Here is a 24,377-nt window from a genome sequence, read left to right as displayed (position 1 = left end):
GCAAACAAATATTGATGAATACAACAATTTTTCTTAAAAGCAGCAGTTTTTTGTTTTTTTGTTTTTAAGAAATCTATCTTTATTGTTCATATTATTACAAAAGTTCCTCATTTTTTCCCTCCTCCACCAGGTTCCCACCCTCTGCCCTTTCCCCACTCCACATTGTCCTCATCCATAGGTGCACAGTTTATGTTCAGTCTCTTCCCGCATCCACCGCTCCCCTTTTCCCCTAGAATTGTCAGTCCACTCCCCTCCCGTATCTCTGATTCTATTATAATCAACAGTTAATATTGTTCATCAGAATTTTTAATTTCCTAGTTTTTTTATTAATATATATATATATATATATATATATATATATATATATATTTTTTTTTTTTTATTTTATTGATTTTTTACAGAGAGGAAGGGAGAGAGATAGAGAGCTAGAAACATCAATGAGAGAGAAACATTGACCAGCTGCCTCCTGCACACCCCCTACCGGGGATGTGCCCGCAACCAAGGTACATGCCCTTGACCGGAATCGAACCCGGGACCTTTCAGTCCACAGACCAACGCTCTACCACTGAGCCAAACCAGTTTCGGCAACTTTTATATTTTTAAGAATAAATTTTAAAATCTAATAATTTTAAACCTTGTTTTTTTCTGCCCTGGGAACTGAGGAGCAAACTTGTTTACATGTAAACTTGCCCTTGGACTATCAACAGGCATAGCCATTCAAATGTAAATGAACACATTGTTTAAAGATAGCTGCTGGCTGGAATTGGATTACCTGTTCTGGGTGGGAAGGGCATGTCCTCCCCCTTTCTCCATTAAAATTAAGGTGTTAGCTTTAAAACCTCTTTTTGGCAAAAGACCTTAAACTTTCAGAACTTTAAATTTTTCAGGTAGCAAATCAATTACTTAGCCTTTTCTCAAATCAATAATACCTCCACATTGCCAAGGATACACTTCAAACAAAAGACACATCCAAATAGATCATCCAACATCATCCAGATCCCACACAAGGCACTCACAGATCAACACCCCAGCGCTACAACAACTCAACACATCCAGATCTAAGCCTTCATCACTTGACTCAGCAGACCCTCAGGTTCCCCCAAAAGTTTCCAGCCATGTCTGAGAAGCAGCCCTGGGGCATGAGCAGGCAAGGAGTGAGCTGTTCCGGGCCCGGGTGCTCCAGGCCTGGCTGCTGTTACTCCGGGCCTGGCCTCTGTTGCTTCGGGCCTGGCTGCTCCGGGTCCGGCTGCTGCTGCTCCACACCCAGCTGCTCCGGGCCTGGCCGCTGCTGCTCCGGGCCCGGCTGCTCCGGGCCTGGATGCTCCGGCCTGGTTGCTTCAGGCCTGGCTGCTGCTGCTCCGGGCCTGGATGCTCCGGGTCTGGCTGCTCCGGGCCCGGATGCAAAAGCAGCAGTTTTGACAACAACAATTCTTAGTCTGAATTGGTGGGCGAGCAGTCCATTCAGGCAGTGGGGCTATCTGTCCCTCACCAAGTCAGCGCCACTTTCCTGAGAAACACCTGGGGCCTGTGGGTCCGTTGTGATAGAGGCTGTGAAAGCGTTTGAAGATGTTCAAACCGGCTCTCTGTGTTGGCAGATGGGCATGGTCTTGCAGCTTCAGTGCCCACAGTCTCATACTAGCAATAGCAAGTATGTATTTGTATCTCTTAGTTCAAAGTCTGTGAGGGAATCTGGTCACTGGCCTGCTGCTGGAGAACCTTCCGTAATGAGAGGCTAGGCTGTATGTCTGCCTACTAGGGGCCCACTCTGGAAATGCGCGTAAGAGCAGACTTTGAGAAGGGTATGAAGTGGTAAGTGTACTATGAGCTTTCTTTTGGTTGGCTTGCAAAGTAGAGGGTTAAGTGAATATTTGTGATCCCTTTTCATTTTGGGGATTATTCCCTAGATAACAGGGATTATATTCCTACTAGAGGCCCAGTGCACAAAATTTGTGCACTTGGGGGGGGGGTTCCCCCTGCAACCCAGCTTGCACCCTCTCACAGTGGGAGCCCTTGGGGAATGTCTGACTGACAGCTTAGGGGAGCAGGCCTAAGCCGTCAGTATAATAGGACATCCTTAGTGCTGCTGTGGAGGTGGGAGAGGCTGCTGTCAGCTGCACTTGCCAGCTGTGAGCCCAACTTCTAGCTGAACAGTGCTGCCCCTGTGAGAGCCCACTGACCACCAGGGGGCAGCTCCTGCATTGAGCCTCTGCCCCCTGGTGGTCAGTGCACGTTATAGTGACCTGTAGTTCTGCCATGATTTGCATATTAGCCTTTTATTATATAGGATAATTAATTTTTTGTATATCAGAACTACAAATATGACTCCAATCTAATTTTATATGAGAAATAAATGCCCTGTATAGTATGCAACATATAGCAAGTGTTTTTATAGCAGACATTATCATGGTTTCTGCATAATCTAATAAACAAAATGTATATTAAGATACACATAAAGTGCCCAGCCAGCATGACTCAGTGGTTTAGTGAAACCCTATAAACCAGGAGGTCATGGTTTGATTCCCAGTCAGGGCGCATGCCCTGGTTGTGGGCTGTCATGAAGGAGGCAGCCAATCAGTGAGTCTCTTGCATCATTGATGTTTCTATTTCTCTCTCACTCCCTCTCCCTTCCTCTCTGAAATCACTAAAAACATATTTTTAAAAATATATAAATAAAGTAACATGATTTATTACTTAATGTGCTTAAAATACATTATCATATGCCTTACCTTTTATTGTGTACTGACATATGTAAAGGATTGTAGCAGTCTGAGATCACTCTATAGTAATGGAAGCCATCACTTTATTTAATAAATTTTTCCACTGTAGAACTTCAGGGACAGTTGAAGACATTACATAGGTATTAGTTACATAGAATATGCAAAGATAAGAAAAACTTATAACTAAGATTGAGCACAGAAAATAGCTCTGTAGTATATTTCTGCATAAAAAGCAGTTATATGACAAAAAGCAGTTATGTGTTAAGCCCAAGAAGTATAACGCATCTTATGGCTGGTTTAAGAACATATGTGTGTTATTTTTTTAAGGCAAGAGGATTTATTGTGAGGGTTTTAAAGCAAACTCAGCACACAAAGTGGTGAGAAATACAGTGTGGTGGTTAAAATGAAAGCTTGAACACCAGAACTCGGTTTAAAACTAAAGCACTGTGCTTGACAGTTTCATGAACCAGGGATGAAAGATTAAAACTGATTTATAAAATGGAGCTAATGACACCTACCTGATGGCAGTGTTGTGAGGATAGTGTTTTATATCTTTAATTATGAAAACCTTCAGTGTCCACAAAGTTCATCTGATTTTTAAAAATCACCCTATCTTTTCTTTCCCAGATCCCATCCCTGTGTGGAATGTCTAAACATCTTTTATTAGTGGAAACCTTATTTTGCTACAAAATGCACTCAGCATCTTAATTGAAACCAGCATCTGCGTGGTTCTGATTCATCTGCTATGGTTTATGGAGCTTCAGATCTAAGGCATCCAGGGTCCTCTGCGATGACAATATGACTAATAGTAAAGGAAGATCTGTTCCGAATAAAACAAGTGGTGGTCCGAGCAGCGGAGGAGGGTTTGTAGCCTGGACTTCCAGCTTACATACAGTTCAATCGGACAAGTTTCTAAACTCACTGTCGAGTATGGTTCCAGTCATTTACCAGAAAAACCCGGAAGACAGGCACAAAAAGGCCAACGGCCTTTGGCCAGAGGGATTATCAGCTGCGGGACAGACATTTGGTACTCGGTCTGAGCCCCATGTGGAGTACCACAGAGTCTCGGAGCCGTCTTTCCATGGCAACAACGGGCACACGCCATCGAGCTACAGCCCGAAGTACGACGACTATGCCAACTACAATTACTGTGACGCCGGGGAGGCTTCCGAGACCACGGCCATGCTGCAGGCCGAGGAGCGGCCCAGCGACGGCGAGGAAGACGTCATCCTGGAGGCGAACCCGAAGCTCCCCAAGGAGTCCAGCGGCATCATGGCCCTGCAGATCCTGGTGCCGTTCCTGCTGGCCGGCTTCGGGACCGTTTCCGCCGGCATGGTTTTGGACATAGTCCAGGTGGGTTTCCGTCTTTAACCTAACCGTCTTTGTTGTTCCTAGTGCTTTATGTGGCTGCTCAGCTCAGACACTTACTTTAGATTTCAGCTGTCCCCTCATAGAATGAACTGACGCCGACTCTGGTAGAGAATTTGCTCTTTGTAGGTGTTTTCTTGTTTGTTTTCCTTTTTTAAATCTATTTTATTGATTTTTTTTTACAGAGAGGAAGGGAAAGGGATAGAGAGCTAGAAACATCAATGAGAGAGAAACATTGATCAGCTGCCTCCTGCACAGCTCCTACTGGGGATGTGCCTGCAACCAAGGTACATGCCCTTGACCGGAATCGAACCTGGGACCTTTCAGTCTGCAGACCGACGTTCTATCCACTGGTCCAAACCGGTTCCAGCTATTTTATTTTTAAAAATATATATTTTATTGATTTTTTACAGAGAGGAAGGGAGAGGGAGAGAGAGAAACATTGATGCGAGAGAAACATCCATCAGCTGCCTCCTGCACACACCCCCACTGGAATCAAATTTGGGACCCTGAGTCCACAGACAGACGCTCTATCCACTGAGCCAAACCGGTTAGGGCTTGTTTTCCTTTAGAAGTTCTAAGATAATAGTTTCATTCTGACCAGAATGTAAGTCTCTAATAAAGTTTTACAATAATCAAGTTGGCTGTAAACAATAAGAGTGTTAAACAAAAGATATTCCTCATCTCCAGCCCCAACTCTCTTCACCTCCAGGGTTACCTCGTTCTGAGTTTGTTGTATATGCTTGCAGACTTGTTTCTGTGCATACTTATATATATTTGTGCAGAGGTGGTGGTGTTCTATTTCCAAACATAAAAATGAAATGCTATATCTATTTTTCTGGAACTTACTGGCATTGCTTAATATTAATCTTGGACATCTTTCAAATTAGTAACAAAGATATTCTGCATTTTTCAAGTGAGTGCTTGATGCTCCATTGTATGTACTGTATACACAAGTTAGCTGATGGATTTAAATTTTTCTCATCTGTATTGGTATTAATGATGACTGTGTTCTTGATTATTTTTTGGCATAAATTAATATACTTAGTTTATAAAGTCTCTTACTGGGACAGTCCCGTCTTAATAGCATTTGTAAAATAGCACAGTGTGTGAAGGCATTTGTAGAGTCTTTTCTACAAAGTACTTTAATGTGTGCTACTTTCAATATCATGGTATTTCCCAAAGGTCTAGACAGAGCAGATAGTATCTGCATTTCATGGATGAAGAAATTGAGATCGAAAGATACATGCCTCACCCAGGATCACACAGTCAGGTTATGAAAGATCCAGGCCTAGAATCTCGAGTCTAATTTCCAATTTAGTGCCCTTTCATGGTCCTACTAGATGCCCGATGCATGAAATTCGTGGCAGCTGCCTCGGCCCCCCCTGCTGTGGTAGCTGTGGGACTCTGCCTCAGCCCCCGGCGCCGTGGTGGCTGCCTCCTCTGCCTTGGGGCCCCCTCCCCCTGCTGTGGCGTCTGCCTCCTCCGCCTGCCACAGCGACTGCCTCGGCCCTCATAGCCCTGGCTTCATCCGGAAGGACATCCGATATGATTAGTATATTATGTTTTTATTATTATAGATGCTCTGCAACCTTTTGCTTCAAAACGTCAAATTGGGTCAGAACATGGATGACTCATAACTCCTGAGGTCAATTCTGAGTTTCATTTTTGACCTTGGGAAAGTCATGTAACCTCTCTGAATCTTTTTTTCCTTCACTAGAGGCCTGGTGCACGACATTTGTGCACTTCTGGGCGGGAGGTCCCTCAGCCCGGCCTAAGCCCTTTTGTAGTCCAGGAGCCCTTGGGGGATGGCGGCTTAGGCTTGCTACCTGGGGCATCCTTAGTGCTGCCAGAGGCACTAAGGGGCACCTCCTGCGTTGAGCATCTTCCCCCTGGTGGTCAGTGTGCAACATAGTGATTAGTTGTTCCACCGTTCCGTCAGTTTGCATATTACCTTTCTATTATATAGGATTTGTGAAATTAGATAATAATATTAATGCAGTTTTCCTGTGGGTTTGTTGTAATTAGTGTTGGAACCAAGGTTCAAACCCATGTTACCTGGTTCTTGAGTCTGTGCTCTTAACCATGAGTTACACTAACTTTTGCCATCAAAAAGGGATAAAGTAACCTTTAAGGGTAGAATGTGTAGCAAGCTAGATGTATTTTGGGATGTAGTGACTATCAGCTACCACTCCCAACTCTAACTGGAGCTTCTAAAGTAACTCAAGTTTTCAGAGCTACGGAGAATGGGGTTAAGCTAAATGTTCACTGATTAAATGACCCGTGTTGTCATTCAAAATGCAAATGCAACATTGGGAAAAAGGCTGAGATTTTTTTAGAAATGTCTTTGTTCTAAAATATGTTGCTGTTTTTTAAGTGTCAGCAAATTCTATTTTTGTTTTTCTTTCAGCACTGGGAGGTGTTCAAAAAAGTAACAGAAGTTTTCATTTTAGTTCCTGCACTACTTGGTCTCAAAGGGAACTTGGAAATGACATTGGCATCTAGATTATCCACTGCAGTAAGTTTTTTCCTACCTCCACGTATGTATGTTTCTTGTGCTGTTTCCTTCTGTTATGGAGAACCTGTATCAGGAGACACTTTTCTTTCCTGTCTATCGGATACATGTCTAGACCTCAGGGCTATGCTAAGGATTTCTGCTTGATAGGATACTGGAGTGTCCTCTGGGTTGTCCTATCTGAAAATTACAGGCCCTCCTTATTCTGAGAAGCTGTAGTATACAGCAATATGGGTGCATTATGTTTTTAAAAAAATATATTTTATTGATTTTCCACAGAGAGGAAGGGAGAGAGATAGAGAGCTAGAAACATCGATGAGAGAGAAACATCGACCAGCTGCCTCTTACACACCCCCTATTGGGGATGTGCCCGCGGCAAACGTACATGCCCCTGACCGGAATCAAACCTGGGACCTTTCAGTCCGCAGACCAACGCTCTACCACTGAGCCAAACCGGTTTCGGCAGGTGCATTATGTTTTAAGAACTGGTGGGTCCCCTCGGTAGAACCAAATCCAAGAGGCTTTTTGGCAGGAGAAGGGAGTAAAGAAGCGGTCTTGAAAAACAAAAGTGGCAACCTTTAAGGGAAAAGAAGGTTATTGGGCTAGAGTTGAAAGGTGGCTTTCGTTTCATTGTGTTGGAAAATGAACTTTGTTCTGATAAATATAGTTAAGCATACAAGCATTATGCAACTTGGTAACTTTGCAGAAAAGTGGAAATTTTGGCTAGCTTACCTCAAAAGAAAATATTTCTAAAAGCAACATTCTCAAGCATTTCCAGCATTCATTTAGATTCAAATAATAAATTAAACATTAGTTTTGAAAAAGGCCATTGTGTAGGGACTATGATTAAAGAAGAAATATGCTGCAAGTTAAATGTTGTTTAATTTGATCACGTTACTATTAAAACTGAGTAAAGGTGAGTTCACTCTTTTTTTTAAAATTTTTTTAAGAAAAATATATTTTTATTGATTTTTTACAGAGAGGAAGAGAGAGGGATAGAGAGTTAGAATCATCGATCAGCTGCCTCCTGCACGCCCCCTCCTGGGGATGTGCCCACAACCAAGGTACATGCCCTTGACCAGAATCGAACCCGGGACCTTTCAGCCCGCAGGCCAACGCTTTATCCACTGAGCCAAACCGGTTTCGGCTTTTTTAATGTTTTTATTGATTTCAAAGGGAGGAAGGGAGATGGAGAGATAGAAACCTCAATGATGAGAGGGGGAGAGATAAAAACATCCATGATTGACCAGCTGCTTCCTGCATGAGCCACACCGGTTGAGGTGAATTTAATATTTATTTTTTAATTTGAACTTCAGTTGTTTTGGCATCTGTATTTTCTATTAGATATTTTCCTCAAATGTCTGGTCATGCCTGTTTGTGTGTTCATATTTAAGAGAGAACGCCAAAGCTGATTAGAAGCTCCGTGTATCCATCGTAGCCTTCACTGATCTCGTTGGGCCTTTCTTTGGGGAGGCAGGGTGACATGGCTGCCTTTCATCGGTCAAGGATCGTGTCACTGATCATAAGACATCTGAGTCATCAACTGAAGGAATTATTCAGTTCTCTTAAGCAATGAAGACACCATAGACTTGATGCACAATCTGTGATTTCTTAGCTTGTTGCCATGAGCCACCACTTTTTCCTCGTACTCATTGGTTGACGCTCATTTCTTGAGCTCTTTGAGATAGAGCTGTTCCAGGCAGTGCCAAAGGTCAAAGGCAGGACTGTTGTTGATATGTTAGACCAATGGTTATCAAAGTGTGGCCTTCTGAACAGTGTCTGCTAATTGTTAGAAATGCAAATTCTTGGCCTCACTCCAAAGCTGCTGTATCAGAAATTGTGGGTGTTTGGTTCAGCAGTCTGTATTTTAACAGGTTTTCTAGGTGATTCTGAGGCACATCCAAAATCTGAGAACTACTATGTTGGCTGAACAGCACAGAGGCCAGGAGGGCTGGGACCAATGAGCCAGGGAATAAGTCACAGGGGATGAGATTACCTTACCAGTCGCTGCAAGGACTTTGGTTCTTGTGTGAAATGGGACGCAAGAAGGTTTTGAACAGAGGCATGATGTGATCTGACAGATATTTTTAACAGAATATTTGGACTGTTGTGTTGAGTCAGGACTACAGGGGGCCAAGGACTGATGATGCAGCCAGACAAATGGAGATAACGTTGGCTTTGATTAGGGTGGTAACAGCTGGTGTAGTGAGACCTGTTGGAATCCAGAACTCATTTTCAGAGAGAGAGTTGACAGAATTGGCTGATGAGTTCGCTAAAAGACCAGGAGTAGCCACTTGAAATTTTTTTCTGGATTTGAGAGGAGTAAAGTAAATGTATTCGTAAATGGAAAACCAGTCACTTGTGGCATCAAGCTTTGTTAACATGTTACATTCACCTAGTTTATAGTGTTTGACTTGCTTAAAGAATGGTCTCGTTTGCTAGGCAGAGAGCTACGATTCTTATGGAATGCTGGAGAGTCATTGTCCGTTATAGTCATTTTGATACTCTGTCCACCGTTAGAGCAACTCCAGGTCAGTGACTTCCTGAGACCTTGTTTGGAGGGTCTAGCAGGGGAGGGCAGCTACTGGAATACGCTTGACTGAAGACAAGGCCTCTCCTCTTGAGGGAAGGTCATCCTCTTTGACTGACTGTGTAGCTTCTGGAGGCAGCATATGGATTGGTGATGGAGGGAGGGGACACCCGCTTAGCCAGCCAGATGAGCTGAATCAACCCTGGCAATCAGTGGGGTGACAGATGTCTCAGCCAGGTCACCCTCACGTCCCAGATTAATGACTTCCTGATAGCAGAATCCCCAAAGTCTCACCTCCTATGGACTCTTCACTGGCAATTCCCTACATGAAATTTTTATTTCCTCAACTGTGAGACCCCACACTCTCCTCATTCTCCCACCTCTCTCTTTGCTGCTTCTCAGTCTACTTTTTTGGTCTCTCTTTCTTTGCTCATCCTCTTGATTTGAGACTTTCTGAAGGTTTTAGGACTCTGTTCTACGTGATCTGTCAGTAATTTCGTGCAATCCAACACTGCCAGCACATGGCTCAGCTGTATCTCCAGTCGCTTTCCTGACCTCCAGAGCTGACTTTTCAAGTGTCTGCGCCACTCATACATTTACAACCAAACTCATGACTTTCTCTTACCCCAGCCATTCCCTTTTACCGATATCTCTTATCAGTTTGCTAACATTGCCAATCACTTCGTGCTCGCCTCTCCAGCTGCAATGAATCCCGCTTCCCTTTCTCTCACGCCCCACCCGCCACAACCTGAACCTAGTGCCTGTTGTGTAATTGAGACTGCTGCAGCTGATTCCTAATTGTACTCCGAGGGAAGAGTAATTATTTGTTAAGTTTAAAACAAGCTCTGTTTGAAAATCAGCCTTTTCAACTATGTGCAAAAAAAAATCTTTAAAAACTTTTACGGTTTTCCAAGGTAGTTTTAATGTGCACTTGTTAAAGGAGCCAGAAGTTGTTGTTTAAGTAAAATAGAGAGCATATAGTTTATTCAGTGATATATGAAAATATCTACCTTAACAGGTAAACGTTGGGAAGATGGATTCACCCATTGAAAAGTGGAACCTAATAATTGGCAACTTGGCTTTAAAACAGGTAAGTGATGCACATATTTATTTATAGACCTTAGGTTTACAGGTCTTGGTTATTAGCTGTAAGAATGAAATAAATTTTAGTTAAGTCTACCATTTAATTAGTTCAGGGGACCCCAAGTGATAATTGAGTACTGCGAAAAAGGGATAGAATAAATGCATATCAATGATTTAAAAAATTTTCTTTCTCTAGAAATTGTATACTTCTAAATATGAAAAATATATAATACAAGTATACAAAATATTTTCTGTCATAAGTGTATTAGCGAGCCAGATTTTGAGTTAATATTTGTACAAATATAGGATGTTCCCCCAAAATATACACATTTAAAAAAAATGCTATTTTTATTGATTTCAGAGAGAAAGGGAGAAGGAGAGGGATATTGAAACATTAATGAGGAGAGAGAATCATCGATTGGCTGCCTCCTGCATGCCCCATACTGGGGATTGAGCCCACAACCCCCTGACCGGGAATCATACTGTGAGCTCCTGGTTTGTAGATTGACACTCAACCACTGAGCCACACTGACCGGGCAGGAACTAAAGTTTGTATAGCATTAATCATGATTGTGGTTACATGTAAGGTTCTTGTTTAATGTCCACCAACCAAAGCTCTTTAAGGGCAGGGAATAAACTTGCTTTGACCACTGTTATAGCCCAACACCAAGCATAGTGCCTGGTACATAATAGACACTAAATTAATAGTTGTTGAATAAGTGAATTTGAATAATTTGCCACAAGATTAAGTAAATGGTGTAGCCAGTGGTCAAACTCTTATCTTTGGATTGTAAAATCCAGTCTCTTGCCAACACTGCCTCTGGCATCAGACTTCCCTTCTGTGGGTGGTGTACTCTTCAGCCCTAAGGTCGGTATTTTCTTAGACAATCTGTGGATCCCATCATAAAAGTCACTTGAGATGCTTATTAAAAACAGATCCCTGGACCCTGTCCCATACCTGGGCAGCTTGAGAACCTACCCCCTTAGAGAATACTAAAATTAAAATATAGTAGCTTCTCTAAAAGGCAGCTCAATTACTAGTAGCAGTACTTTCCTCAGACTCCTCCTATGCACATTTATGTAATCAGGCTTATAGGTGTGTTTGCAAAATGAATAATTCCACTGAATTTTATGAAAAAAAATTTTCAGGTTCAAGCCACAGTGGTCGGTTTTCTAGCAGCCGTGGCGGCGGTTATATTGGGCTGGATTCCGGAGGGGAAATACTACCTTGATCACTCCTTAGTGTTGTGCTCCAGCAGCGTAGCAACTGCCTTCATCGCCTCTCTCCTGCAGGGTAAGAACACTCACAAGTGCCTACTCATAGTCTTTTACTTTCACTTCCCAATAGCATGGCTACTTTTTTAAATGTTCATAATAAAAAATAAAAAAAAATATCGAAGAGTTGTCTACAAACTTAAAAAATATCTTATTTTTTATATTTATTATCTGTAATCCTGAGTGCAGAACAGGCTTTTAGAGTTGTCTCTGGCCTTAGGTACTCTGGTACAGTTCCCAAACAAGATCAGGAGAGTAGCTGAGTTACTCCTTTGTTTCTGTTAAGCTAATTGAGAAACTCCTTTCTGGAAAATCATGCTGAGGATTTTACTGGCTTGTCTGTTGAGTAACAAGGATTCCAAGAATCCTTAGTTCCAAAAGCAGTCTCTCTGTTGAAATTTTTTCAAGTTTCAGATTTCAAAGAAAACTCTGCACTGTCTCTGTGGCAATACAAATATAACCGTAAGCTTAACATAGCAGATGGTTGCCTATTGAAATTGAGAGAGCCAGAAGTTGTAAAAAACTAACTACATTAGAAATTTTCAGTTGGGATATCGTTTTAAAAGTGTTTATTAATTAATAGGAACTTCACACCGGATAACTAGATTATTTATGGACTCATAATCGCAAAGACTTGGTTCTTTTTATTTTATAAACATCATCTTTTCACCCTTACATCACCAGCAAAGTTCAAAAGAAGATTCTCTTGCTAGGTGATCATATCATGAAGCTAACTTTTTGGCTAGGTTCTTTCTCAGAACTTAGAGAATTTAATTATAATTAAGACTTGACTTCTTGCCCAGCCGGTGGGGCTCAGTTCACTGAGCATGGTATCCCATACACCAGGAAGTCACTGGTTTGATTCCTGGTCAGCGCATGTGCCTGGGTTGTGGGCTCAATGCCTAGTGAGAGGCGTGCAAGAGGCAGTTGTTCAATGTTTTTCTCATTGATGTTTCTATCTCTCTTTCCCCATTTCTGCCCTCCTACTAGGGCACATAAGTAAACTAATCTTAAATTGTCTCCACTGCATCCTTTGAATGAGTATGTTGGCATGAGAAAATCTATACAATTAGGTGTGGATATAAACGTTACCATTTTTCTCCCATTTCTATGATTCAGGAAGATAAGGACTTAAAAATGTAAGTACATAGTAACATTTTCAGCTTCTGTTCTTTAGCTATAGGCTCCTAGACACAAACTGTGGATTGCGAGAGTATTCTATAAAAAAGACAGCTTCTGGCCTCATGTTAAAAATTGAATTACTTCCTTCCTCTTAACATTTCAGTACCTTTAAATAATAAAAGGAAGCAAGTATTTCTGGCTACCACTATGTAAACAAATCTGGTTTTATTGTTTTTCTTCCCCAGTTGCTATGCATATAAATATGACTTACCTCTCTTTGATATTTTCATGCATTATTTGAGGGTTAAAATAAAATGTGTGCATTTGATACACACAAATACATTGCATCTACGACATACAAGTTACTACATTTGAAACTTTAGCTTTAACTTTATTTGACAGGAGGTTTTCAGGTGTCTAAATGCAACACTGACCTCGAATCTTCCATGATTCCCCACTTGGAATTCCTTGAAAGGCATTTTGCCAGAGCACTAGCAAATGTTTTGTTTGTGTTAGTCACTTGTTTAAGCAGTCTAACTGAAATTCACAGGCTGTTTGTCTAACCTGTGTATTTTGTATGTAGGGCAATTGATTGTTTTCGAAATCATAGCAGAAAAGTAATGAATGTTCTTTCTTCCAGGAATAATCATGGTTGGGGTTATCGTTGGCTCAAAGAAGACTGGTATAAATCCTGATAATGTTGCCACACCCATCGCTGCTAGTTTTGGTGACCTTATAACGCTTGCCATATTGGCTTGGATAAGCCAGGGTTTGTACTCCTGTCTTGGTAAGTTGAAACTAAATATAATGTGTTAATCCGAATATCTTTAAATAAATATTGTTATAGCAATGCCATGAATCTGTGATGGCCTTCATCCATGTTAGAAGTGTGGTTGAGACTGATTAGGACAATAACTGCTATTTGTTGTACATGTACTATGTGTTGTGGGTCTCATATCTTTTCTTTAAAAAAAAAAATATTTTATTGATTTTTTACAGAGAGGAAGAGAGAGGGATAGAGAATTAGAAACATCAATGAGAGAGAATCATCGATCAGTTGTTTCTTGCACACCCCCTACTGGGGATGTGTATGCAACCAAGGTATATGCCCTTGACCAGATTTGAACCTGGGACCTTTCAGTCTGCAGGCCGAAGCTCTATCCACTGAGCCAAACCGGTTTCGGCTCATATATCTTTTCTTGTTTTCTTATATTGATAGAATAGTTAAAAACTCTATATTATTATCTTTAATTTCAGATGGGAAAATTGAGGCTCATACAGGTTATATATACTGAGTGGCCAGATTATTATGATCTTTGAGGCCCGGTGCCTGAATTCGGCAGGGGTCTTCAAACTACGGCCCGCGGGCCACATGCGGCCCGCAGAGGAGTCTGATCCTGCCCGCCAGGTTTTTTGGGCAGTGAGCGCAGCCGAGGTGTTACAGTAGGAATTAGTAGTTCATATAGTCCGGCCCTCCAGCTCTCTGAGGGACCGTGATCTGGCCCCCACTTTAAAAAGTTTGAGGACCCCTGGTGCATGGGTAGGGTCCAGCCAGCCTGGCCAGGGGGAGGGGACACAGGCGGTTGGCCGGGCTGCCTGCTGGTAGAACTCCTGGTCGAGGGGACAATTTGCATATTAGCCTTTTATTATATAGGCTATACACTGAGTGGCTAGATTATTATGCATTCAGAGATCATAATAATCAGGCTACTCACCGTATCTTATCCACTAATGGTAGGAAGATTGAACACAGGTCTGTCATTTTCTATGATCTCTGCCCTTTCTTCTAAATGGGTAGAAGTGAGGAGTCAACCTACAGTGTTCTGATACGTTTCTGACTCAGTCTCCCCAAACCCTTGGGGGTTCCTGAGTAATAAGAGCAATGGGAGCATCTTTTGTTGTAGTATTTTGTCATAATATCCCGTCCTCAATGCCTGAAGTTGCTTCAGAGCCGAAAAGTGAAACAGGTGACTCATTATTCATAACCAGCCCCTTTTCATCACTACTGGGTGACTTTTGGAAGGCACCTAAGGATGGGGCTGGTTGGTTGCTGGGGAAACCACCCAGAGTAGAGGGATGGATCTTTCAGTCCCATCTCTGATGTCTGGGGAGGATAGAGAGGCTGGAGGTGGGATCTCTCACCAGTCACCGATGATTCAGTCACTCATGTAATGAGGATATTATGTAATGAGGCCTCCATAAAACCCCAAAAGGTTGGGGCTCAGAGAGCTTTGGGGTTGGTGAACACAGAGATTTGGGAAGAGTTTTGTATTCAGAGAGGGCATGGAAGCTATGGGCCCTTTCCCCATACACTGCCCTATGCATCTCTTCCATCTGGCTGTTTCTGAGTTATATCCTTTTATTTATTTTTTATTCTTTTACTAGAGGCCTAGTGCACGGATTCGTGCACTGGTGGGGTCCCTTGGCCTGGCCTGGTCCCTCCCAAGCACCCTCTCCTGCTGTCCTGATCGCCCAAAACTGCCCTCCCCTGCTGGCCATCTTTTGGTGGCCATCTTGTGTCCATATGGGAGCAGCCATCTTTGACCACATGGGGGCAGCCATCTTGTGTGTTGGACTGATGGTCAATTTGCATATTACTTTTTTATTAGATAGGATAATAAGCTGGTAATCTAGTAAGTAAAATGTTCCTCTGAACCACTCTAGCAGATTAATCAAACCCAAAGAGGGGGTCATGGAAACCCTTGATTTATAGCCATTTGACCAGAAACACAGGTGACAACCTGGACTTGAACTGGCACCTGTAGGTGTATGTGTGTATGTGGGCGGGGGGGAGGGGGGGGGAAGAGGGGGACAGGGGAAGGTTTGTAGGAAGGACTGAACCCTTAACCTGTGGAATCTGAGATGTTATACTAGTACCTTCATGTAGATAGTGTCAGTATTGAGTTGAATGGTAGGACACTCAGCTGACTTCTGAGAATTGCTTGGTGGTGTGGGAACCCCCACATCTCAGGGTGGAACTGGTACTAGAATCATAGCTACTGATTGACTCCACAGTTGATTTCATAAAGGGTTTTCTGAAGTGTCGGTGTTTGAACTTCTGAAGTATCTGCACTGTGAGCACTAGGGGGCCTCCTAAGATAGCAGTTGTAAGCCTGGAATGCATGGTATTCTGCACATTTAAGTTCCAAGACCCTGTGCATCCTGCTGAGATGCCCAGTTCTTGGTAACAAAGTTTAATTTCTGAATTCTGTTAAACACTTAGCGGTCTTTAGAGATAAAAAGAGGGTTTCATGGCAGCTTTAAGTTTTGGTCATAAATAGAGGCCATATATTGTACGGCTCTCAAAGAACCGGGCATTGAGAAAGGTCTCACTTAGAATTCTGGACATTCAGAAATGACTCGGAACAGCTCCCCTCCTGTGCTCTTAGCTTTGATACACGGTGCTAAGACTCGCTGGACATTCATTCAGCGTGCTGCCTTTCTTTTAGTTCTGATACAGTTTGCTGATTTCTGATTCCTGAAGTGAACAGAGGTCCCCCACCCCACTTCTCACCTTTCCAGTTTCGGTGTGGGAGGGGCATGGGGGTGGGGGTGGGAGACAGGCAGGGGCAAAACAAGCCCAAGAGCTTGGTTTACTTCTATTGACTTTATTCTTTGCAGTCACCCTGTGTAAGTCTTCTTTGCCCAGTGAACAGATTTCAAGTAGTAGCCTGGCATTTACTAGGCCTCCTGGAGCCCATAGAAACTTACCTTCTCAAGGTTTGGCTTGCTCCTCCCTTTCTTGTGTCCTTGACTCCAGCCAAACGCAGCCATCTTCTGATTCACATACAAGCTGTGGTTTTTTCCTCCTCTTTCTTATATCATTCCCCTCCCCTCCAGGAGGCTACACAGAACATGCATTTTCCAGTCCTTTTCTCCTTTGACTTCCCTTTTGCTTTTTCGATACTTCTCTCGTAAGACATTCTTTACCTTCGGGCAGTCATTAGCTTTGTGTGTAAATGTAGCACCTTTCATTATGAAGGTATAAGCTTGAGGATAAATGTTTTTATTTTTTTATTTTTTTATATTTTATTTTTTAATATATTTTATTGATTTTTGTACAGAGAGGAAGGGAGAGAGATAGAGAGTTAGAAATATCAATGAGAGAGAGTCATTGATCAGCTGCCTCTTGCACAACCCCCCTACTGGGGTTATGCCCGCAACCAAGGTACATGCCCTTGACCGGAATCGAACCCGGGGCCCTTCAGTCCCCAAGCGACGCTCTATCCATTAAGCCAAACCTGTCCTGGCTGGATAAATGTTTTTAATTTTGTAGCACCCCATAGTGGTTGCTAAGCAAATTGCACTCCACCAAATGCTTTATTCCTTTTGAAAGCTACCGAATTAATGTGAGGAGAGGCTATTCGGGAAGTGGTAGAAGCATGGAAAATAGAAGATTGACATATCCCTCTGATTTTGTCACAGTATACGTTCAGTAGCACATTATAACAAAAAACAATCCCTTTGATGAGGACTTAACATTAGGGGAATATTGGTAGGGTATCTTGCCTTAGCAGAGAGTTTCTAGAGATTAGTATCACTATAGACCAGTGGTCGGCAAACTCATAGTCAACAGAGCCAAATATCAACAGTACAACGATTGAAATTTCTTTTGGGAGCCAAATTTTTTAAACTTAAACTATATAGGTAGGTACATTGTTATGAACTTAATTAGGGTACTCCTAAGCCTGCCTTTGTTAAAAACTCAAGGGGCCAGAGACCTGCTTGTGGCTCGGGCGAGCTGCAGTTTGCTAGAAAAGATCTATTTCAAGTGAAAATAGGCATTTATTCATGCATATAGTAATCTTTCAACATGTAGTAATCTTTAAGTGCTATTAAAAAGATCTAAAGTTGGGCTAGTAACTTAAATATCTGTTCACAATGATTGTTGTTTTTTCTTCCCTCTTGCTTGCATAATTTTAAGGTGACTTTAAAAACTTTTTTCAATTATTTATAACTGCATTGGCTATGTAATTCTTTTCTGCATGTTATTTTTTTTTAAATTCGAAAATTATCCGCTTTTCTCTTTTTGAGCAAGTTCCGAGAAGCAAAATGTTGACTTCTCCTTCTTCAAGGTTAATTTAGAAAGATGGCTTGGTTGAAGCTGTAAGAGCAGTAACAATCAGCCTCAGTTGTTGCTTCAGTCCTATGGACACTAGCAAGGATGCCACCTGGTTGTTTACACGACATTTTAGAATGTCACTGCCTTGGTGTGGTGCTGTGAGTAGAATCTAAATTTATTGTGCCTGTCACTGTTCTTCAGAGGGTTTCTTAAATATATTTTTTTATTGATTTCAGAGAGGAAAGGAGAGAGAGAGAGAGCTGGAAACATCAATTATGAGAGAGAATCATAATGCTTTTAGTTTCTGCTGCCTCCTGCACCCAGGACCCTTCAGTCCACAGGCCAACGTTCTATCCACTGAGCCAAACCAATTAGTGCTAAGCCCAGTTTTTGAGGACATGCCCAGAAGCAAGATCGTAAATGATTGAGAAGATGCTCTGGAGAGTGGCATTCTGAGTTCCTTTTATGCATTTAGAATCAAAGGACAGAAACACAAGGAAGGTACATGAAATCCCTTGGTGGTAGATTAAGGAGGCAGGAGAAAGCAAAGTGGGGAAATTTCTAGAATCGGATAATGGTTGGCTTTTTTTTTTTTTTTTTTTTTTTTTAAATCCTTACTGGAGGAGTGAGGATATTTTTTCCCATTGATTTATTTTTAAAGAGAGTGGAAAGGAGGGTCAGGAGAAGATGGAGGGAAAGAGAGACGCATCACTGTGCAGGCTGACACTCTAACCACGGAGCAACGCTAGCCAGGCAGTGGTTGGCTTTTACCTTCTCTCTTGCTGATTGTGCCATTAATGGTTTTTGGAAAGTTTTCTAAAATTCTCCAATTTTGTGACACCTATAAAACACCAGTATATCCTAAAAAGGGGAATATTTTAGTACTTCCTTTTCTCTATATTTGTAATTTTCCCCTAGCTATCAGAATTGGATTAGAAATTACCCAAGGAAAAGGAAGGAGAATCCTATACAATTATATATATATGATCTAATTTGATGGGAATGGGTGTGTTAGGTTTGTTAGGAAATTGAAATAGAACACATTCACAGTAAACCATTTTAGTTAGTTTTATTAGGTTTTCCCACTCTCTCTCTCTTTTTTTAAAAAAAAAAATATTTTATTGATTTTATACAGAGAGGAAGGGAGAGAGATAGAGAGTTAGAAACACCGATGAGAGAGAGTCATCGATCAGCTGCCTCTTGCACACCCCCTACTGGGGATATGCCCACAACCAAGGTACATGCCCTTGACCGGAATCGAACCCGGGACCCTTCAGTCCCCAAGCCGACGCTCTATCCATTGAGCCAAACCGGTCCCGGCTCTTTTTTTTTTTTTTTTTAAGGGTTAAAAATTTTTTATTTGGAGATAATTTCAAATATATAAAATTGTTGCAAAAAATAAAAAGAATAGAAAAAAAGCACCTATATATTCTATATCCTGATTCAACTAATGTTAAGATTTTACCCCATTTGCTTTCTCTTTTTCTCAATATTACATATGTATAAATGTATATACATTTGTCTTTTATGACATTGACAATTTTGAAGAATATAGTCTCCCCTCCTTTTTTAAAATATTGTTGGAAATTAAAAAAAAAAGTGGCAATTTATTTTTTATTGTAAATTGATTTTTAGAGAGAGGGGAAGGGAGGAGGAGAGCGAAACACTGATGTGAGAGTAAAACATCGATCGACTGCCTCCTGCATGTTCACTACTTGAGATCCAGCCCATAATCCAGGCTGTGCCCTGACTAGGTATTGAACCAGCAACCTTTTGGTGCTCAACCAGCTGAGTCACACTGGCCAGGGCTATTGCTGGAATTTTTTTTTTTTAATGAGATAATAATTCAGATACCATACAGTTCACCTTTTAAAAGTGTGCAATTTGGTGGGGTTTTGTACATTCATCAGATGGTGCATCCTAACATCTAATTCCAGGACATTTTTATCACAAAAAGACACCTTTAGCAGTCACTCCCCATTGTTCCCTCCCCCCATTCCCTGGCAACCGTTAGCAATCTACTTTCTGTCTCTGTGGATTTGCCTATTTTAGACATTTCAATAAATGGAATCATACAATATGTGACCTTCAATGTCTGGCTGTTTTTCAAAGTAGAATGTTTTTAAGGTTCATCTGTGTTGTAACATGAATCAGTATGAGTAATATCCCATTGTATGGATTAACATCATTCCATTGTATGAATATAGCACATTTTGCTTAACATTCATCATCTGATGGCCATTTAGATTGCTTCTACTTTTTTAGCTATTATGAATAATGCTGCTATGAACATTCTTGTACACTTTTGCATGACCATATATTTTCAGTTCTCTTGACAATTCCACTTAAGAGTGGAATTGCTGGGTCATATGATAACTCTGGTTAAGTGTTTGAGGAACTGCACTTATTATTTTTAGTTTCATTCCGAGAAATTTTTTCTTCTCTTTGAAAGTTCAGGACAGTGATTCAGGGGTTGGGATGAGTGTTTTTGTGGATTTTTTTTTTTCAACTTCAGATGACCTTCCAGAGATTTAATATTGAGAATAACTTAAAAGCCTGGAATGGTGCTCTTCTATTGACCTGAAAATGAAATACTAGGATGATCTGACCTAGCAAAATAGTTCTTTTCAGTTGTGTTTAATGGATTTTAATGCTTTTAGTTTCTGTTTAACCCTATAAAGAGATTGTTGGCAACCTTACTTGTTTTAGGAGGTAAGAAAGCTTCCTAATTAGGATTTTTAAAAAATCCTTATCCAGTGGTGTAAAAAGGAAAACTGGGAATCCATTCAATACAGGTGTGTTTTTTTTTTAATTTTTTAAAAATCAGAGAGAAAAATATGAAACTATTTAGTATTAGTCAAAGTCCTTTAAATAGAAGAAAATCTTTACATGAATTTTGTGAGTATAATTATTTTGAAGGTGTGATGGAAGATCAGATAAAAGCACAAGAATAAAGTTTGCTTGGATAGTATTTTAATATCTGTAGTAAATTGTTCCTACCTGATAGAAAAGAGTTTGTGTTTTTATCTACTTTAAAATCTCTTTAGTCATAGGTGAGAAGTTCTGTAAATATGTTAGGAAGATGAAGAAATACAAAATTGAATTAACGATAAGAATATGAATAGGGTTGAAGAATTTTGTGAGATGTCAGGAAAATTTAGTAACATTTAACTTAAATCTAAGGCTACAGGGACTATGAACTCAATTGTCTTTAAGTTATGAAGTCTCTCCTATACAAAATAAGTATTAGAGTCACTGAGAAGAATCCAGAATGCCCTGGCTGAAATCTCTGATAATAATAATACCTCCATCAGTTAAAGTGATATAACCAAAATGTCCTGGAATGATGTAACTGTTTCAAGAAGAGACAGGCAGTTTTTAAACTTAGAAAGATTTAAATATAAAATATTTGAGCCGAAACCGGTTTGGTTCAGTGGTAGAGCGTCGGTCTGCGGACTGAAAGGTCCCGGGTTTGATTCTGGTCAGGGGCATGTACATTGGTTGCGGGCACATCCCAGGAGGCAGCTGGTCGATGTTTCTCTCTCATCGACGTTTCTGGCTCTCTATCTCTCTCCCTTCCTCTCTGTAAATAATCAATAAAAATATATTAAAAAAAAATATTTGATAATTTGACTCACGGTTTTAATGGTTTTATGCCAGTGAGGCAGTACATATTTTTTTTGTGTGTGAGTGTATGTGCACTTGTTACTTAGCCCTTTGGAGTAACATGTCAGTCTTCTAATTCGGTTTTTAAATTCATAATTAAGTACTTGATCTATTCTTGTGGTTTTTAAATCAAAATCTTACCAAATTTGTATATGTATGTATGTGAATATTTATGAAAAGTTAAGACTCACTGTAATAGTACATTTAATTTAATAGACTTATAAAGATTAGTATAAGTACTTGGATACTTTTATGAGACTGGTGAAATGTCTAATGTTAAGTAGGATTTCTCAGTGTATTTAATGAAGCTTGTAAATGCTACTGAATATTATCCCAGACTCTTAAAAGTAATCTTTGGTTGGATGCTTGACATTGTGAATATAATACTATTACGTGCTCGATTGTTTTTTTCTTTGCCAAGTATTGGACTTTGTTCTTGTGGGCTGTTATTTGTGGATTAACTTGAGCCTCACAGGGCTTGGTTCTTTAAAAAAAAAATTTTTTTTTTAATTTATTGATTTCAGAGAGGAAGAGAGAGGGAGAAACAGATAGAAACATCAATTATGAGAGAGAATCATTGATCGGCTGCCTCCTGCACGTCCCACACTGGGGATCGAGCCTGCAACTGGGCATGTGCCCTTGGCCAGAATCAAACCGGGGACCCTTTAGTCTGCAGGCCGGTGCTCTATCCACTGAGCCAAACCAGCTAGGGGAAGGTTTGGTCCTGAGTTTGATTGGGGAGAATCTACAGCAGACCTGACACTAAGGCTAGCTTTGCTATGAAAACACAACCCTTCTTGGGTCTACTGAATGTTCTCGGTGTTCAAAGAGCCGAGACCTCTCTAGGGGGGTAGGTCTTAAGTGACAAATCCCCAATTATTCTTGGCCTAGTCTTGTGGAGTTCACACTAAGATTCGATAGTCAGTTCTCAGGCTCTTTCTCTGATAGTTCCTTTCCCCCAGTTTTCTATCCTATGAACTCTAAAGCCTCAGTTTGTTATTAATTAGAAATGACATACATATCTTATAACATAGAAACCCACACTGAAACCTGTATGTTTATGTTGACCAATGTCACCCCAATACATTTAATAGAAAATAAAAGAATGACAGTGTTCTCATACTTGTGAGGGCAATTAAACGAGTTGGTGAATATAAAGCATTTCCCACAATGCTTGGTTAATAATGGGAGCCAAATAAATAGGTTTTTTACTCTTGTTGTTTTGTTATTATTTTATTATTATTGTTGTTATTCCCATCCTACTATTGATAGGACACATAGGTATTTCAGTAGATGTTTGCTGAATTAATGTATTAGTTTTCAGTTAACATTTTTATCTTATCTACAGTTTTATTTATTTTAAATATATTTTTATTGATTTCAGAGAGAAGAAGGTAGAGGGAGAGAGAGAGAGAGAGAGAGAGAGAAATATCAATGAAGAGAGAGAACCATTGATCAGCTGCCTCCTGCATGCCCCACACTGGGGATTGAGCCAGCAACCCAACATGTGCCCTGACTGGGCATCGAAGAGTGACCTCCTAGTTCATAGGTGGATGCTCGATCATTGAGCCACTCGGGCTGGGCACTTTATCTATAGTTTTAAATTTGTTTGAAATTTGTAGAAAATAAATGTGAATATGTTTTATAGCATATCTTCTGGTAAATTTTTAATATTTGCTACATGGTTAGAACAGATACTGAAATGCTGTCTCTTTTTCAATTTTAGAGAATTATTACTACATCTCTCCATTAGTTGGTGTCTTTTTCTTGGCTCTAACTCCTATCTGGATTATAGTAGCAGCCAAACATCCAGCCACGAGGACAGTGCTCCACTCGGGCTGGGAGCCTGTCATAACAGCTATGGTTATAAGTAGGTTAGTATTAAATGTGTGTGTGTACGCAATCCATATGCCTGTATCTATATGTACATGAAAACAAATCAATTGCCTTTTTTTATTTCTTGGGTCAATTATATTATGCATATTGGTTCAATTCTTTATTACCCAAAGTAATCATGGATAAACACTGAGTGGCCAGATTATTATGATCTCTGAACACATAATAATCTGGCCACTTGGTGTGTGTGTGTGTGTGTATATTAGAGGCCCCGTGCATGAATTCGTGTATGAGTGGGGTCCAGCCAGCCTGACCAAGGGGGAGGGGACATTGGTGGTTGGCATATTAGCCTTTTTATTATATATGATATACACTGAGTGGCCAGATTATTATGTGTTCAGAGATCATAATAATCTGGTCACTCAGTATATGTGATAGCAATTACAGAAATCAGTAGATGTAGAGAACCTCATTTGGCTACCAGTTTTATTTTATTTATTTATTTATTTATTTATTTAAATATATTTTATTGATTTTTTGCAGAGAGGAAGGGAGAGAGATAGAGAGCTAGAAACGTCAATGAGAGAGAAACATCGATCAACTGCCTCCACACCCCACACCGGGGATGTGCCCGCAACCAATGTACATGCCCTTGACAGGAATCGAACCTGGGACCTTTCAGTCCACAGACCAACGCTCTACCACTGAGCCAAACTGGCTTCGGCTGGCTACCAGTTTTAAACTTCTCTCCAACCAAATCTTTACCAGATTGCTAAGTGAAGTTTAGTGGTGTTTGCCTTTGTATGTGTGTGTTTGTATGTGTGGGTGTGTTTTTGTGTGTATATGCTGTAACCTGACAAGAACATTACTTGTTTTTCATAGTAAATTGCTCAGATAAGTATCAGAAACCCTTAGAAATGTGTATACCATTCAACTATTTCCACTTCTAGGCCTCTGACAGGACTTAAGGATATAATTAAAGATATATGCAGCAGATTTAGTTCCAAGGATCCTAATCACCGTGGAATTTTTAATGAAAGAAAGAGAGAATGCCTTAGAGGCCAAGCAGTCAGATATTGATCAAATAAAGTGTGATGCAGTCACAAAAAGGAATCTCAGTCAGCCATTAAAAATAGCATTGTTATAATTCTTTGACGGGGAAAGGTGTTCATTATATTCTTGGTGAAAAGAGTAAGCTGAAAA

General features: G+C 40.7%; 1 protein-coding gene across 3 annotated transcripts in view; it reads left to right on the top strand.

Moving 5' to 3' along the window:
• Positions 1-24,377, top strand: part of SLC41A2 (solute carrier family 41 member 2) — a 67,998-nt gene that overhangs the window by 19,218 nt on the left and 24,403 nt on the right. For all 3 annotated transcript variants that reach the window (XM_084880128.1, XM_084880126.1, XM_084880127.1), the window contains exons 2-7: positions 3,345-4,070; positions 6,496-6,603; positions 10,149-10,220; positions 11,363-11,507; positions 13,251-13,397; positions 23,065-23,212. In XM_084880128.1, coding sequence (XP_084736254.1) covers positions 3,516-4,070; positions 6,496-6,603; positions 10,149-10,220; positions 11,363-11,507; positions 13,251-13,397; positions 23,065-23,212 — 1,175 coding nt within the window. In that variant the 5' untranslated portion in view covers positions 3,345-3,515. The remainder of the gene's footprint in view (positions 1-3,344; positions 4,071-6,495; positions 6,604-10,148; positions 10,221-11,362; positions 11,508-13,250; positions 13,398-23,064; positions 23,213-24,377) is intronic.

Source organism: Pipistrellus hanaki, assembly GCF_964339955.1.
Source record: "Pipistrellus hanaki genome assembly, chromosome: 3".
NCBI classification, from domain to species: Eukaryota; Metazoa; Chordata; class Mammalia; order Chiroptera; family Vespertilionidae; genus Pipistrellus; species Pipistrellus hanaki.
The sequence above is the reverse complement of the archived record's forward strand: the minus strand, read 5'-3'. Positions and strand labels throughout refer to the sequence as shown.